At 55.1% G+C, this 16,944-nt stretch overlaps 4 protein-coding genes across 4 annotated transcripts; 2 read left to right on the forward strand and 2 right to left on the reverse strand.

Moving 5' to 3' along the window:
• Positions 1-170: 170 nt before the first annotated feature.
• On the reverse strand, positions 171-1,349 carry G6M90_00g082060 (uncharacterized protein; the record flags this gene model as incomplete). The annotated part of the gene is made up of 3 exons (XM_066131190.1): positions 171-975; positions 1,032-1,267; positions 1,326-1,349. The coding sequence occupies 3 exons, from the start codon at positions 1,347-1,349 to the stop codon at positions 171-173; spliced, it is 1,065 nt and encodes a 354-aa protein (XP_065987518.1).
• Positions 1,350-1,966: 617 nt separating this feature from the next.
• Positions 1,967-5,535, forward strand: ATG23 (Autophagy-related protein 23; the record flags this gene model as incomplete). The annotated part of the gene is made up of 4 exons (XM_014687953.1): positions 1,967-1,975; positions 2,069-2,546; positions 2,604-5,421; positions 5,484-5,535. The coding sequence occupies 4 exons, from the start codon at positions 1,967-1,969 to the stop codon at positions 5,533-5,535; spliced, it is 3,357 nt and encodes a 1,118-aa protein (XP_014543439.1).
• Positions 5,536-6,281: 746 nt separating this feature from the next.
• G6M90_00g082080 (uncharacterized protein) lies at positions 6,282-6,581 on the forward strand (the record flags this gene model as incomplete). Its single annotated transcript, XM_066131191.1, has 1 exon — positions 6,282-6,581. The coding sequence occupies one exon, from the start codon at positions 6,282-6,284 to the stop codon at positions 6,579-6,581; it is 300 nt and encodes a 99-aa protein (XP_065987292.1).
• A 2,190-nt stretch (positions 6,582-8,771) lies between these two features.
• FUN19 (SWIRM domain-containing protein FUN19) lies at positions 8,772-9,911 on the reverse strand (the record flags this gene model as incomplete). The annotated part of the gene is made up of 1 exon (XM_014687954.2): positions 8,772-9,911. One exon carries the CDS (start codon positions 9,909-9,911, stop codon positions 8,772-8,774), a length of 1,140 nt encoding a protein of 379 aa, XP_014543440.2.
• Positions 9,912-16,944: the final 7,033 nt, after the last annotated feature.

A 16,944-nucleotide genomic window follows, 5' to 3' on the forward strand; every position in this document is an offset into this window, starting at 1 on the left:
TGTTTTATATTTACGACGCTAGATGCTCGAGGCATCGGCAAGTGAACAAGATACTTGGAACCCCCTTTCTGAATTTTAATCACGCCAAATGCTCAGGGCAACGACGAATGAACAAACGTCCACGATGCAGTGTGACATGCCTTACTCCATACTCCGTCCGAGACCTGGTTTTACCTGTTTCGCCCCCGAGCCTTGACTGACCCTGCTGGTCCTTGGCTGCCCGTCACCTTGACCTTTGATCCGGCCTCATTCTCATTCTCACTCTCACTCTCCTCCGCATCGTTTGCGGCTTCGGGCTCTGCCTCGGCTCCGTCTTGCCCCCGGGCCTGCAGGACCTCCTCGACGATGCGCTTCCCCTCGTCCACCTGCCCGTTTGTCTTGCCGCACCCCATGCACCGCCACATGCCTACCTCTGCCAGGCTCTTGGTGCCCGGCGGCGCCTGCCCGTTGACCAGCCTGCAGCTCTCGCAGATGAGCGCGAGGCGGTTCTTGGCGGCCGTCTCGTCCTCGCCGAGGAGGACGTCGAAGATGCGGTCGTACCAGTGCGTTTCGGCGTCCATGTATTGCGTGCGGGGGGGAGGGGGCGAGGCGTATGCGTTGGGGGCGAATTCCGCATCGCCCTCGTGCTGCTGGGCCGGCGGCGGAGGCGGCTGCGGCTGCTGCTGGGCATCAGGGCGGACAATGTTTGCCGTTGGCGGAGGGGGCAGGTTCGTTCGTCCGGTGCCGCTTGGGGGAGGGCTTCGTTTCGCCTTCTTGTCCTGGTCTTGCTTGTCTTCCTGCGTGTCCTTTTTGTCGCGCTTCTTCTTCTCCCCGCCGTACTTTTCGATGAGCTCCATGGTGGAGTCGTACTTGGTCGCATCCTTGAGCTTCTGGATCGTGTTGGCGCGTTCGTCCTGGTAGCCCTTTAGCCGGGTGGCCAGCGAGTCGATCCTGAAGTTGAAGTAGGCGCTGATTAGGGCTCGTGCTACGTATATCCTTTTTTCAAATGGTTAGCTGTGTTTTGCGAGCGAAGCGAGGACCGAATAAATTACAGGATGGGACCGCCTGCCATGCCGGTCCATTCGTAGGCGCCTAGGTTCTTGTAGCCTACTACGAGGAGCAGGACGATGGCGTAGACGAGGTACGCGAAGCTGAGGTAGAGTGTCCATAGGACTTTGGTACGGCGTGCGCTAGTGTGTAGTCGGTCGAGGCGGGCTTGGGAGGTGGTGATCTTGGAGGACAGTGAGGAGAGCGTCTTTTCGAAGGACGCGGGGGAGGAGTCGGTGCCCTGGGATTTCTGAGTTAGACGAAAGGGGTGTTAAGGGGGGGGGAGGGCGTTTTCTTGCCTTCCAGGGCCAGAGGGAGACCATTTTGGTGCTCGGGCTCTGGAGTGTGGGCGAGGAGTGAGGTGGGTGGTGATGTGAAGCTCGAGCTGAGCTGGCAGCTTGGAGATTGACGGAGGTGTGGCGGAGAGCATCAGCCACACTTTATCCAACGGCGCATATCGCTGAGGACTGTTTTGGAGTGGTGCCTAACTTTGATAGGGAGGATCAATGCGAGAGATGCCTGTAAGACTAAGAAGAAGAAGAATTGTTAAAAATACAGAGGAGGAGGGGTTTTCCGGCGGATGGCAGCCCGAGCTGCTTTCCCTGTTCAATGCTTGATGGCATGCGAGCCAGCCGCAGGCATTCTGTGGCTCAGCATCAGCCACACCCTGCAGCTGCTGGGATGACTAGGGGATCGACCAACTCCAGAAAGTGCCAACTTTCAATATCGTCACTCTGTGCAACGTCGGGTTTCTGAGAGCAGACGCAATGAGTGTATAGCCCAGTCACGTGTGCAATTCGTTCTATTTTTCTTTCTTCTGTCCATTGCATCACCGCCTTCTCTGTATTCCTGCTTTGCGTTCCTTATGCCTGCGCATTCCGATTCCTAGACACCACTTGTCCACTGGTCAGCCGCGGCCTGGCCAGCGCCAACGAGCACAATGTTCCAAGTTGGTCTCTCTATCCCTGTTCACCATCTATACGGCCCACAAAGAGCCAGCTCGATTGAACCACCATACTAACTGCCGTCCTCCTCCGCGCAGAGAATCAGAGGCGCCATCGACCGCACCATTGCCGAGGAGCAAGCCCGCCAGAAGGCTGTCGACAGCGAAACCCTTTCGAGGTCCGGATCGACGTCGTCTCGCAGGAGTGATGCCAATCCTGCCGGACGCCGACCCCGGCAAAAGAAACCGTCTGCCGATATAACTGACTCGGCGGCCCCGAACCCCGACCCGGCCGTTTTCGAGGCCGCCTTTGTCATTGACGATAGTGACGAGCCCAGCCGCTCGGGGACACCTGCGCCGCCCCCGCCCCCTGAGAAGGATAACATTGATGGAGGCAGGACGTCTGCTCCAAAGGGTGAGGAGGGAGATAAGTCTCTGGCCAACGGTGCGAATGCGGATAAAGAGCACGCAGATGACAAGTCGAAGGAGGACGGGGATGCTCCCGCGCCTGCGGAGTTGAGCCCAGAGATTAAGCAGCGGCTGAGGAAGCTAGAAAAGCTGGAGTCGACGTACCCGGGTATGCGGGACTCACAGGTGGTAATTAATTGAGCGGTGTGCTGATGATTTGTTACAGAGCTCCTGCGATCATATAGGGTTGCGCATAAGCGCGCAACAGCTATTGAGCCCTTCGAAAAGGCGCTGCGCGAGAATACGCCGCTTACCTCTATCAACGACCCGGACTCTCTGGTCGAATACCTCAACCAATTGAACTTGAGAGGTGACATGGTCATGGATGAGCTCAAGAAGGTGTCTGCCGACAAGGAAGAACTCAAGAAGAAGCACGCCGAGACCGAAGAGAAGCTCAAGAAGGCGCAGAGCGAATTGGAAACTCTCAAGAGTGGTAAATCTATCGAGGCTGCTGCCGAGTCGAGCGGACGAAAGTCTTTAGAACCACCTGCCCGCACTAGCGTTGATGTTGCTGCCGAGAAGGTCAAGTCCCCTGTTGCGTCCGTCATTAGCATGTTCTCACCCAAGCAGAAGGCGCAAGATGCCCATCACGGCAAATCAGAAAGCGAGGACTTTTTCTCCTACGACGAAGAAATTCCCCAGTTGCAGGCCGAGGTGGCGTCCAAGACGGAAGAAATTGAGCAGCTCAAGGGCAAAGTCGAGGATCTTGAAAAAGAGCTGTCCATTGCCAAGGAGAACAGCGCTGGCTTGGCAGAAAACTTGGAAAAGACAAGCAAAGCATTGAGCGAATCTCGGGAGGCTTCCGGACCGCAGGCATCGCTACGAAAACAGCTCGACGAACGTAACCAGGAAATCAGGGCACTAACTGAAAAGTTGGACGCGGCACAGTCAGAGCTGAAGAACCTGGAAGGACGGGCGGAGAGGGATAAGAAGGAGCATGCGTCAAGGGTCGAGGATGTCGAGGCCTCTCTTGCCGAGTCGGACAAGAAGGCCAGTGAGCTTGATGCTGAGCTCACCAAGGCTAATAATGCAAAGTCCATATCTAAGAAGCTGATTGACGACCTTAGCACCCAGATCGAGAGTCTCAAAAAGGACAAGTCGGAGAGTTTGGCAAAGATTGAGGAGCTCACTAAGAAACTGGATTCACCTGCTACATCCCAACCGACTACCACCCAGCCAACTCCTGCGACACCTCCTGCCGCTGGAGGCTCCAAAAAGAAGAATAACAAGAAGAAGAAGGGCAAGGGTGCTGCCGGTGGTGCCACTACGGCAGCTCCGCCTCCAGCTGAAGAGGAGGACACCAAGGAAGCTACTGAAAAACCGGACAGTGCTGCCCTTTCTTCCCTTGAGGCTGAGATTGCCAAGCTCAAGACTGAGGTTGAAGAAAAGGACCAGCAAATTGAGAAGCTTTCCAAGAGGCGCAAGACCGAGGAAGATCTACGGGAGGAGATTGAGAATTTGCAAGAGAACCTGGTCAACATTGGACAAGACCATGTTGAAGCAAAGGAGAAGATCAAAGAGCTCGAGCAAGAGAAGACCAAGCTCAAGGAACATATTGCTGAGCTCGAGGCCCAGGTTGGATCGTCAAAATCCAATGCAACTTCCAACGCAAAGGTTCAAGGCGACCTGGACGCTCTACGAAAGGAGTATGATGATCTCAGGGACAAGTCGACCACGTTACAATCTGATTTGGGCGCTGCTCAACAGCTAGCTCAGACCCGGTTCAAAGACCTGACGGACCTGAGGGAAGTACTGCAAAAGGCACAGCCGGAGCTAAAGAGCTTAAGACAAGAGTCGGCCGAATTGAAGACAACCAAGGAGGAGCTTGCCGCCAAGATCAAGGAGCTCAAGACTGCAGAGAAGAGGGAGTCGGAGCTTAAGCGTGACGTCAGCAAAGCCCAGCAACTGGTGGCTGATGGCGAAAAGGAGATCAAGAGCCTACAAGAGAAGCTCAAGTCCGAGGAAAGCAACAAACAAAAGGCGGAAGATGGCAAGCGCACGGCTGAGAAGGATCTACGACGGGCCGAGGCCGACAAGATTGAGCTCAGTGCCAAGGCCGAAAAGACGGAACGCGAGCTACAAAGGGCACAGGACGAGCTCAACAAGCTGCGGCCGCGTGTCAAGGAGCTGGAGGAGCAGATGCACAAGCTACGCAGAGAAAAGGCCGCGTCGCAGGAGGAAGCGGAATTCAAGTCGCAGCAGTACACCAACGCACAGGGCCTGTTGACTAGCATGCGCGACCAAACGACGGAGCTGTCTGTGCAGCTAAAGGAATCCAAGTCGCAGGCAGAGTCGCTGGAAGAGGAACTGGTCGAGGTGCAGCGGCTGTTGCAGGAGCGAACGCGTGAGGGAGAGACGATGCGGCGCCTGCTGGCAGACGTGGACGAGCGCGCAGACACCAAGGTGCGCGAGATGCGCGGGCGCATGGAGGCGGCGATTGAAGAACGCGAGCGCATCGAAGACGAGTCGAGCACGCTGGCGAGGCGCAAGGCGCGCGAGTCAGAGGAACTGAAGACCAAGATTCGCGAACTCGAGCGCGAAGTCAAGTCGCTAGCCAGCGAGCGCGACGAGCTCGAGGAGCGGCAGAGGGAGTGGAAGCGGCGCCGGGACGAGCTCGAAGCCATCGAGTCCAAGGCGTCGGCGGAGACGGAGGAGATGCGCACGACGGTGTCGCAATTGCGGTCTGCGCTGGACACGTCGGAGACGCAGCTACGCGATGGCGAGAAGCAGCGCGGCGACCTGCGCAAGATGCTGGACGACTCGCGGCAGCGCTATGAGAAGCTCGCCAGGGACTTGAAGACGGCGCAGTCGAAGCTGGTGGCGGGCTCGAGCCGCAGCTCCATGGACTCGACGCGAAGCGGCAATGGGGGCAACGGCGATACCATGTACTTGAAGACGATATTGCTGCAGTTTCTCGAGCAGAAGGACGGGAGACTAAGGGCGCAGTTGGTGCCTGTGCTGGGCAAGTTGTTGAAGTTTGACAAGTAAGTAGCCTTGGTCTTTTCTGAGATGCGAGTCTGACGTGGGAGCGCTAACGTTTGTCCAGGAGCGATGAGCAGAAGTGGTTGAAGGCGGTGCAGCACATAGAAGTCAAGTGAAACGGGCGACTTGGGGAGTTGGGTGTATTAATACCATGAGCTCATGACGTGGGTCCTGTTTATGAGTATAACTTGTCACGAAGGACGGATGGACGGGCTGGCTAGACAGTGTGTATATATGATATATCCATCTGCCAATGTATCCCGGGGAATACAACAGACCAGTGACAGCGTTCCAACCAGACAGTGGAAAGCTGGAGCCGCTTAGGTACCAAAAAATGACGCGAACATCTCGGCTGTACATGATGCCATGGACCGCTTCAACATGGTGTTTTGTGCCGGGGGACCGAAACCCTGCATATAATGCCTACAAATTTCCACAACCAGGACGCGAGCCGCGTTACTGAATGTTGCCAACATGCTTCGTTTTCAGCTACTTTAACCGTGCCCTTTACGCGTGTTCGGTGTTGGACCAAGGCCCTCGCAACCACCGTGTCACGTCTTCCCGGCCACGCATCAGCAAACATCTACTTATACATCCATCCCTTGCGCCCCGTCCACAGCAACGAGCCCTCGAAATGAGACACGCACCCCCAGCCTCGTGCCGAGTCCCATTCCTCGACCGACCGCACGTCTCAGTCGAGTAAGCGCGGCGGCGCGCGTATAAAAACCCACGCGGGCACCTATCATCCCCCCGAAAAAAAAAGGGGGCCAGCAACGCTCCCATTTTCCTATCCGACCGACTTACGCAATATCCTTGTAATACAACCCAGGTCCGTCCGGAGCCCTCGGTACATGCTGTCACGATGAAGCTGCACATTGTTGCCCTGGTCGGCGCCGCCGTCGGCCTGCCCCTGGATCCGGCCAACGGAGACGGCTCCGGCGAAGACTGCTACCCCGTCGACTACACGCCGCGGTGCGCGCCGGGGAAGCTGTGCTCGCAGGTGGCCGTGCCCGGACTCGCGTGCCCGTGGACGTGTGGCGCGCCGCTGCCCGATGCGTGCGAGGAGCGCTGCAAGCCGTGCCGGGAGGAGGTGTGTCCGACGGCTTGTGTCTGCGAGGGGGTTTGTCCCATGGGCAGTGGTGGGACGGGCGCGCAGGCGTGATGATCAATGGTCGTTGCGCGCCATCTTGCCCGTGTGCTGGCATAATCTATCCTCGTCGGCCCTGGAACGATGGCTCACGTACGAGACACTCGACGACGGTTATGCTTGGTCACAACTCATCGGACCAAGAGGGGAAAGGGCGTGCCTCTTGGCCCCTGGATACGACGTGGGATACGGCGCGAGACTAAACACTGGAGATACACGGGGAATGTGATGAGTGGCCTTGGTCGTTGCTGGCAGGACCTATTGCTTGATAGTGCGGAAGGGGGGGGCAACGGAGGAAAAGTGTCCTGTCTCTTTACATGTGAGGAGCAAGAACGGGTCCAAGTCTCATTTGTCTTTTTTGTTTCATGCGAGTAGGCAGTAGTACGGCAGATTCATAACATTGTTTGCTCTTTACATAATGCCCAGGGAGTGTAGCAGCTTACATGTCTGCCATTCCTCCAGACTACTCCGTACAAAGACAAGTATAACATATCAACGCCTTTATTTCTTTCCATGGTGCGTAGGGGAGTGTAACACTCGACATGACCAATATCTACTGTTTTTCATAAAGATACCAAGAAGAAAGAGATGCACTTGATCCAATAGATTCTTTGCTTCCGCAATTCCACACCAAACAAAGCATAGCATATTGATAATACATACAAGCCAGGGACACAACCAAAGCTTGCTGGTCACACCGTACTTCTAGACTAGCCACAAGACGAGCATTATAGCGTCTTTGCGTCTGCCAACGAAGACCTGGTAAACAGGACACAAAAAGAGTCTTCCCAAGCACCTCAGCACCAGCCTACCCTACATAAACATATCCCCTCCAGCGGTGCACTTCAAAATTTCAAAACAGACACGACATTCGCCTCCATCTCGAACGTATAAACTGGTCAAAAACAGCCTTTCCCAGTCGAGACAACTTCATGCTCTCGGCTGCGTTGGTCGCACTCACGCTACACCCCCACCACTCGGTGCTGCCCAGCGCCGGCTGTCTTCCGTTCCCCGAATCATCCAGGTCCCGTCAAGCCGCAACGGCCCGTATCTCGATATCAATATCGATATCGATAAGACGCCCCCGGTCATGTCCCCTCGTGACAGCACGCACACCCCCCTCCCCCCCCTTTCGTAGGGCTGAAAAAAAAAATAAAAAAGCCTTGAGCTAAAATGGCCCTCCGTCCGAAGCGAGATCTGGGAAACAAGATCCTCGGTACCGAGCACGGAGTACCGACAACGACGTGCATCCCCAGACGCAGGGTCCTCGTCACCCCGACGTCGTTGCGACATGAGATCCCGTCCCACTGCCACGTCGCGACTCACATTTGACTCTCCATTATTACTAGGCTAACGCTTGCGCCCACTGTGAACAAGAAATTGGCTCTGTTATGGCTGCAGCCCTTGCAGGACCACTCTCAGCCTCACTATCTACCTATTCCAGTTCATACAACGAGAGTATGTATGCCGAGTGGGTTGTGCCACCGGCTCCCCTCAGGGATTTCCCATACCAAACATATATTCCGTCACCATCGCATTGTAAAATGCAGCGTGCCTCTCTTCAAGAGAAGGCAATGCTCCAGTCTTGCCACCTCCCATTCTCAAGTGGTCCTTGTGAGAGAATAACGCCATACATGCAATATCCTGAAACATACAACCTGGCCCGTGTAAAGAATGTCCAGCCCAGTCGTCGGAGAACCAATCTCAGATTTGATAAAAAAAATGAGACGGCACCCTCGAACAAGGAAGCCGAAAAAACTGACATAAGAAAATTGATCCAAATCAATCAAAAACGTGGAGTGGAGTGACGAAATCGCAATGGGGGTCAACTTGGATTCCACTCCGGGGTATCGTGATGTTCCCTAGTGCTCTGTGTATCGAGTTGCTCATGTGTGCCGTGCCGTGCCGTGCCGCGTCATGCCATATACCGCATGCATATCAAAACTAGAATAAAGGAAGAGGAAATAAAAATAAAAATAAAAAAGTTTCGGGGATAGAACGAATCAAATGCTGTGGCTTGGAGGGCCGTAGCTCGTCCGGCGCAGCCGAATCCATATTGTCCAATGCCAACCGGCTGATTAAATCAACATATCGTTAAACAAGTCCGTAAAGCGCTATTGTAAATCCTCGTAACGCGACCAGTCATGCGTGGTCGTATGCACAACTTGTCGTTGTCAAGTTGATTATTTGTGGGTGCCAATCAGTCTAGAGGAATCGACGAACCCAGCCTTGTTCCAGCCAGCCCACCTTCTCGAAAGCCGTCCACAGCTTTGATGCCTTGTTGACGTCAATTTTGCAAGCCTGCTGCGCATCTGTCTTGCGGAATTCCTTGCCCGTGCGAAGGCACTGGAGGCGACGCTCAAAGATGCGACGCTTGCTTGTGAGATACGTGGCACAGTCCAGGCGCAAGTTTCCTGCCAAAAGAAGCTCGTCGGGGTGGAGCAGACTGGCGTGCGGATCACTGCTGAGATCAATTGGCTGGCCCTTCCAATCCACCTTGAGGCTGTTGGAGCGATTGGGAAGCGAGTTCAAAGGGGGGCAATAGTCGGGCAGTGAGTTGAAGTCCTTGTCCTCACGATTGGGAGCCACGACCCGACGAGACGGTTCAGGAGTTGCGCTAGTGCGGCCCACAGGTCTTACCGGCGTGGTTCCAACCGTTGTGGCGTTGGTGCGAATCGGTCTCGGAGTTGCATGAGGCTTGGAGATTCGATCAGTCCGCTGGGATCGGGGAGGTTTGGCGGCAATGGGCTTGGCTGGCATGATTGCATGGTATCTCTGGGCGCCGGCCCGTCTATCAGCCTCGAGAAGGGCCCGTTCTTTGCGCAGCCATCCTTTACGGTTCGTGGTGAAGTGCGTCATGACCTGAGATCGAAAGGTGAGGACCAGCTCGTAATCTTCTCTCTTGGGTGGCGTGACGCCACTGAAAATGCTCTGCGAGCGGGCGCGAACGTGTTCGTCAACAATGCGTTGGTGTTCAAGCTCAGCGGGAGCAAACAATGGAGGCTGCGGAGGACTGGCCGGTGAGTGCTCGTCGGCAGGGTACAAGACGGGGTCCTTGATGGGCTGGCTGTGTGGCGTTGCAGGCAGGGTGCTGCTCGTCGTCGAGATGGGTTTGCTGTAAGGCGAGATGGGCGGTGACATGGGCAGCGGCTGCTGCGCCGACGATTGTTTGCCATTGGCACCGCCCGACTTGTTCAATACGGAATTGCCATGATGAAAGCTGTCGAGCACGGCGTCGGGCGGTGACATCAGGCTGGTAATGTCGAATTTCTTGGACTCAATTGGCGGTGGCGGTGGAGCCATTGACGAGTGCGCCTGGTCGGCGGACGGTGAATGTGATGCCATTGGAGGATTGGAGAATCGACGTGCGAAGGGGAAAAAAATTGAGGGAGAGGATGATGAGGAGGAAGCAAGATGGGTTAAAGAAGACAAAGATGATGGAGTTGCAGTTATGGTAGGCTGCTTGTCCTTATCGAAGGTGGTGGAAGTGTGCGCCTGACTGGATGTCGGTTTGTCAGCCATTGCGTGTGAGTTGGGCTGTCACTTCTGACGAGGAGACACAGTGACGTGGACGGGTGGCGAAGACCGCTCTGGAGCTGCGCGAGTAGGCAGCAGCCACAGTCGGAGATACAGTGCCCGAGTCCGAAGGTTACTGCCCGCCGGAGTTTGGAAACTTGGGAGACGGTGCAATAAACTAAGCTTGTACAGTAAAAGCCAAATCCAACAAAGAGAGGGGGAACGCCGTCTTTATCGTTTTGTGGTTTGCTCCGATTTTGGCGGTGGGCAGTGGTAGCGTAAGGTTCCAGGGAGATCGCGTTTGCGAGGCGACGACGGCGGAGGGGGTGTGGGTTGATTGATTGATTGATTGATTGATTGATTGCCTGCGTGTTATGCGCAACTGGTAGACGATGCGCGTGTGAGCCCGAGTAGACGATCCAATCACCCGGCTCAATTGCTCAATGTCGCCAGCCGTCGGTTGCCAAGATAATGAGTAAAGACGCAATTGACCACCCGATTCATGGGGCTATCGTGTTATTTCAACTGCTGGAGGCAATGGGGACAGCTGATTCTGATAGAGAAACGCACGACTGAGGGAGCCAGGCTCACAGACAGGCGGCGACGGGGCTTGCAAGGGGCTTTAAGGCTTCGCCCCGTGTCCTGCGAATGGAAATGCAACAGGCAGCTCTGCGCAATGCCTGGCAAATGACAGAGGATGACGGATGCCAATGCGATGACTCTGACGCAGAGCAGGCGTTCGTTGGTACCCAAAGTGGACGACTTCTGGGGCGCCTGGCAGTACAAGGTGATTGCGATGTGGCGGCCAGGCCAGCAAAGGAAAGCGGACGCAGGCACACGATGAAACGCACACCCCCCGGGAGACAAAGGCGGCGCTGTGATTGGCTTGCAGCTCGACTGGCTGACCGAAGAGCTGATGGGAATTCCCAATGCTGAAAGCCAGACGCGGATAGAATTGAGAAGCTGAAGGCAGCAGCAGACGTGGGAAATCGCAAAGGCCCTGATTGAGTTCGAACGTTGGTGGGGGTGAGATGATGTCCCTTGCTGTCAATGGGCTTGTAGCCGCTGGTGACGACTGGGGTCCTTGTTGAGATCCAGTCGGTGATGTCAATGGACCAGGGCTACCATTAGTTCGTCGTCAGTCGAGGCAAACAAGGCGAGTTTTGATGAATGGATGCGAAATTTCCCCGGAAAAGCTGCAGATGATGGTGGTGGGAAAGAAGAAGAAGAAGAAGAAGAAGAAGACGGAGTGGGCAGAAGACCAAAGAAGGAAGACTTGGCCGAGGAGGCTTGATGTATTAGAAGTGAGCAGTCACGACATATGACGGAGCAATGCCACGATCAAGACGCTTCAAGTAGACGCGAGAAAGACAGGATGGCCGTGGCATGTGTTTGCCAGAAGAAGAGGATTGTGTTTTTACAAAGATCAGAGTAAAAGACAGTTGATGGCATTGCAAGTCCAACAAAAATGTAAAGTTGGTGCGGCGCGAGTGACGGTGCGAGAAGGAGGGCAGCACATTGTACATGGGAGCGACGAGCACTGGACAAGGAACGCGGACCCCGCAGGGTGTGCGACTAGCGATGGAGGGGGCGGGGCATAATTTTAGAATACTATCCAGGAGCCCAAGCCCAACGGGTTGAACAAGTCGAGGACAAGGCTTTTGCGTTGCAACAAAGACTGAGCACCGAGGATGGAACACGCTGATGAGTATTTCAGTACGGCGCACTCGCTACAAATGAGCGAATTGTGAATTGTGACAACAGTGGTCGCGGCGTCAACTTGACGGCTTTCCCGAGTGGAAAGCTTGTGACAGCGGCCATGGAACCGTCGAGGACGTGACAAAGCTGGCTGGCTGAGAAGCAAAGAACTCTAGCCAGCTAAAGTACGGAGCACATTCACCGGTGCTTTGGCACATGTTTGATGATGCAAGGCGTAATGTAGAATATGCAACGTCCAATGCCACGACATTGAGCGAAGCAGAGCAAAGGGGCGGATGGAATCTAAAATGGAAGGACCATCCCTACAGTATCGGAATGCACAGTGCTGGACAATGCGGCGGAGACGGGCCTCGCCCAAGTGCCATGCACGCCATGCACAAAGTCTTGCACCGGATAATACACGCCGACGCATAGCACAGGGCACAATCCACTGTCCCAACACTTTGCCCCGTCCAGCCCTTTGTTCTTTGCCAATGGCCCTCTTTTTACCATGGGCAAGCACCGGCACCAGCGAAGCATTGATGCCAAAGGTCGACATTCTGGGATGCGCGCATTCATTCGCATTGATCCGCGACTGACATGTCCATGCTCCCTCCTCCTCCTCCTCGCCTTGAGGTCCCTCCAACTTTGGCCCGCTATCCGCACTCCCCACCCTACTTCGCTAACCCTCCATCAGCCAGTCAGGTGCTGTCGCCAGCCCAAGGTCATCAGGCACACCAGCGAAGCGGGGGTGTGATTCGCTGCGACCACGGGGGGATGGATGGCTTGTTATCGATACGGCCAATCGAGGTCGACGGACTCACTTGGAGTGCCGGTGCATGCCGTGGTATTTTCGGCTCATGGACATCAGTTTAGACGTCATGGCTAAGGGTGAAACCGGCCGTCCTACAGAACAAAGGTTTCGTTCTATAGCCCCAGACTGTTCACAATTGAATTGACTTGGGCAGGCCTGCGCCCTCGCCGGACACGCAACATGGAAGTTCTGGAGTTGAACATGGACCTTGCGTCTTTGGCCATGCTCCTTCTAATTGGACAGAGGACTCGGCTGTGTTGGAAGTGTGCCTCTCGAGTCCTCTTGGCAGTTCTGCCTGCTCCTCCTGCATTGGGACCGTATTGGGGATATCGAACGCGGGAAGCCGCCGCCGGTTCCTCCTGCCAGTTCTAAATGTAGTTCGCACCGGGAAGAACCTCGAGCCATCGAGGCTGCAAGACGGACATGTGTAACCAACTCCAATTCTTGGACCAATTCTTGGGCCCTTTCCTGCAATATTGGCTCTGGATGCCGGAGGACATGGCCACGGCCACGCAGATGCCTACTTAGCAGATACTCTCCCTGCACGTCGCCCAAGACCGCCCTACGATATCTGCCTACCCACTGTAGGTACATAGGCACCCATCATCAACTCGCCTTGCTGGACACCCTTTGACTGCTAACGCTCATGTGATCTCTCCTCAAAGTCTACCATAACATGCCCATCCGCTCTCAACCTCGACAGGCCAAGGTAGCAGCACGCAAGGTTGACAAAAGGGTACCTGGCATGAGCCGTTCTTTTGCCCACTGGCAGTCCGGCCAGCTCTTGCCTCGACACCCTTTCCACCCATGGCCCGCGTCCAACATCCGCAAGTGGCCGCCATCCGGGGTCACGGCTGCGTAACATTCACAGCAAGTCAAAGGGGAGGGGGAGCCATGTTGCAAAAGGGTGTGTCATGTTGACATGGCCATGGCGGCGATCCAATCGTTCTTTTACGTGCTACCGCTCGACGCGGCCCGCCGACTCCTCCCTTATCGCCATTTATCAAAATCGAGGCAAACTCCTTGGCTGTTGGTTTCAATACATACACCATGATGCGGGTTGCTATGCCGCACAGAACAGGATCTAACCAGATAATGGCCCCGAGAGATGCCTGACTTCACTGCGCAAAACACAGGGACTTTGATACCGGGGCACATACCACTTACATGCCATACACCGCCGTATAGTCCTCAGGATTGGAAATAGAACTGCGGAGCCGAATGGGCCCCTGGCTGCCTAAATCGCGTCCCAATAGTGGACCACACTCCATCATCCCTTGGCCTGGAACGCCATCATTCACCCAATACTGCATATAGTGGCTTTGCTTCCGCCCACAAGTGAAATATGGGCTATACACGAGGAAAAAAAACACATACACACACACGAGAAAAAAACAAGAAAAACATGGGCATTTCTATGGCGTTGTGCGTTGTGTGTGAAGAAACCCATCCTCGCTTGGCTTTGAGATTACTGGAACATGGCCGTGGGCGACTACAGAGGACAGCCCTAGCACTCTCGGTACATGGCGCGAGTAGGACGGCTACGCACCACATCTGAGGCTGACAACGGGTTGACTGCTTTGGACAAGGCCGCTGTCAAACCCTCCCCCTCCATGCCATATGGTGTACAGGGACCTGCACCAGGTGGGCATGAGATTGCCAATGGGCCGAAGCCTCACGGAGAGTCAATTGACGACTCGGCGCCTCGATGAGGAATCCATTGGCCAATGTTGTTTCTTGCGCATCCAACGAGAGCGGGCCGCGTGACAACAGCTTCTCTGATCGCACATCACTGTGCGCACCAGAGCCTATGATGAGTCTGCACCAGGCAAAATGACGCCGAAGCGGCCGCCTCACGCTCACCATTGGGTGGCACGAGTTCCTAGCTGATACGAACCACCTGCCCCTACTCAGAGGCGCAAGTTTTTAACTGGATTGAGGGGAGGAGCGGGCAAAGGCGCAAAGGTGTCTCGTCGAGGCCGGTCGTGAACGATGGGCCGAAGGGAAAACTCCGTACAGTGTAAGTGGGAGAAGCACAAGAGCCTCTGTCCAGAGTCTAGGAGGTGAGTCACAAGATATGGAGTCACAGAGCATGAGAACCACTCAGAAACCGAAACAATGAGTGTGACGATGCCGCTTCAGGTTTAGCTTTGCTGGCCGGGGTGGCGCAGGTGAGCGACCAAAAGAGCGGCTTACAGGATGAGACGATGCAGGACATAACTACAGTGGGTGTAGTTACTAGTCAGGACCCTATACAGGACGGAGGCAGGAGCAGGTTAGGCAGGCGACTACTCCGTACAAACGACAGGGTTGTACATACAGAGGGAGGGGTGCGTGTCGGTGTCCAGACGACAAGCCAAAGCAAAACCGAAAGCCGTGGCAAAGCCAAAGCAGCAAAGCCATGAACGGGTCCGGACCTGTGCTGGATTAGTTGACAGCCGCCCGCCGCCTATCGATAAATTGATAAGCCAAATGCCGTGCAGCAGCGTGGACTGGTGGACCGTGGCCTGTGGTGGGATGCCGGCCGCCCAGCGTTTGTTTGCCCTCTGGGCTTATCAGTCGCAAACCTCGATGGCACCGTTTCGAGCCGAATTGAGATGCGCAAATTTGACAATGGTTGCGTCTTGGCCCTGCGCACTTATTAACACGGCACGAAGAACAATTCGACCTGACATGACGGGCATTGTAGCCAAAACAGCAGTCGCGGTGACGACAAGAGCAAACGTCATCTCGAGGCACGATGCCTCTTTTAGCGCCTAGATGGGACATGGGATTGGGACATGGACATGGAGTGGCGGCAGCGTGCGGCGGCGCGGGGCATGTGCAGTGCCCAAGACTACTTAAACATGCACCAGACGAGGCCAACGGGGACGGGGGGCCTATCCGTGCAAGTCTCTACGGGACGCACTGGGGGGTACGCTTAGTAGAGCCGCCATGAGGGATAATGTCCCTCGGCCTCTGGCAGAGTTGCGCACCGCGGTGCTGGGCCATCACAGATGTCCCGCACCACGGGATTGCAGCTTCGCCATGCCAATTGTTAAGCTGCCCTCCGGGGTTTACAAATCAAATCCTCCCGAAAACCCCGCACAATGGAAACACGCAACGCTGACGCCTGGAGTTGATGGACTAGACGACTTCTCGGTACGGCTTCTTCGGAACCTGCCAGCCAAAGGCGAATGCGAAGGCAGTGACCGTTGTGCTACAGGATGATTAATATGGGTTTGCTGAAGCTTAACGCCGAGCATCATGGACATGCCGTGGAACTTAGAGTTGGGTTGTATCCTGCGGGAGTTGAGAGTTCATGCGCCTGCCACACAGTGTCCTCTGCGAAAAGTAAGGAGGACTGTCGAAGAGAAGCAAGAAACCAGGAGAATTGCCTGATACGACGTCGATCATTTGAATGGGACGGCCTCGTGAAGACGGCCCGCTTGAACTGGTCATCTTGGCTCTCCACCGCCATCCGCCACCCACCACATGCTTAAACAGATCAGTCCAGCCATCCACCACGATGGAGGATACGACGTCGTGATGTAGACCGGGTGATGGCTGGCGCACGAGATAGTCATTTGACAATGAAGTCGTCTGTTTCCAACCCGCCGGAAACGCCCCATCTTCACTTGAGACCCGGCGGCATGTCTTTTTCCTCGAGTTGACGAGAATGGATATGTTTGTTAAACCGGGAAAAATCAGACTTTGCACGAATCAGAGTGGGTAGCTGGGCTATATCACGACGGCCTGGCCACGTATGGTTATAACGCTGGGAAGTCGACATATCCAACGATATCGCCGCGTGTTGGTACAAGACCTGTATCAAGTTCACCAGAACCCATCTCGGGATATGCGAGTGTTAACATGTCCATTCTCATGCTTGGGCGCTGGACCAATGTCGCATATTCCGTGACACTCCCTCCCTTTATACCACTACTGTACCGGCAGACTAAACAGTACAAACAAGACTGCCACGTTGAGCTGAGTAGTCGATTGATCCACAGGCTAGCAATATCTTCACACTGCCAATGTACGCTTTCATACTACAATCCGGGAACACGGACGCGCAACTCCCTGGTCGAATACCGCCTCCGTTATCCTTATACTCTGCACCCACAAACGTGACACTCTGCAAGGAGACAACAAGCCAGTGGCCAGTAAACGAGGTTGAAAACACAGAGCCCAGCCTTAGACTACAGCATCGCATCTCACCTACTGCCATAGTCCTTCACGGCCTACCGCCCCGAGTAGTGCAACGTGATATTTGATTCTTCCACATTGCAAACCAGCAGGTGGTAGCTGCGCAAGCCACGATGGCCTACTTCCAGAGCGTGGCGCATGTATCAAATGTCGACCCGTCGA

The sequence above is a fragment of the Metarhizium brunneum genome, chromosome 5, assembly GCF_013426205.1.
Source record: "Metarhizium brunneum chromosome 5, complete sequence".
NCBI classification, from domain to species: Eukaryota; Fungi; Ascomycota; class Sordariomycetes; order Hypocreales; family Clavicipitaceae; genus Metarhizium; species Metarhizium brunneum.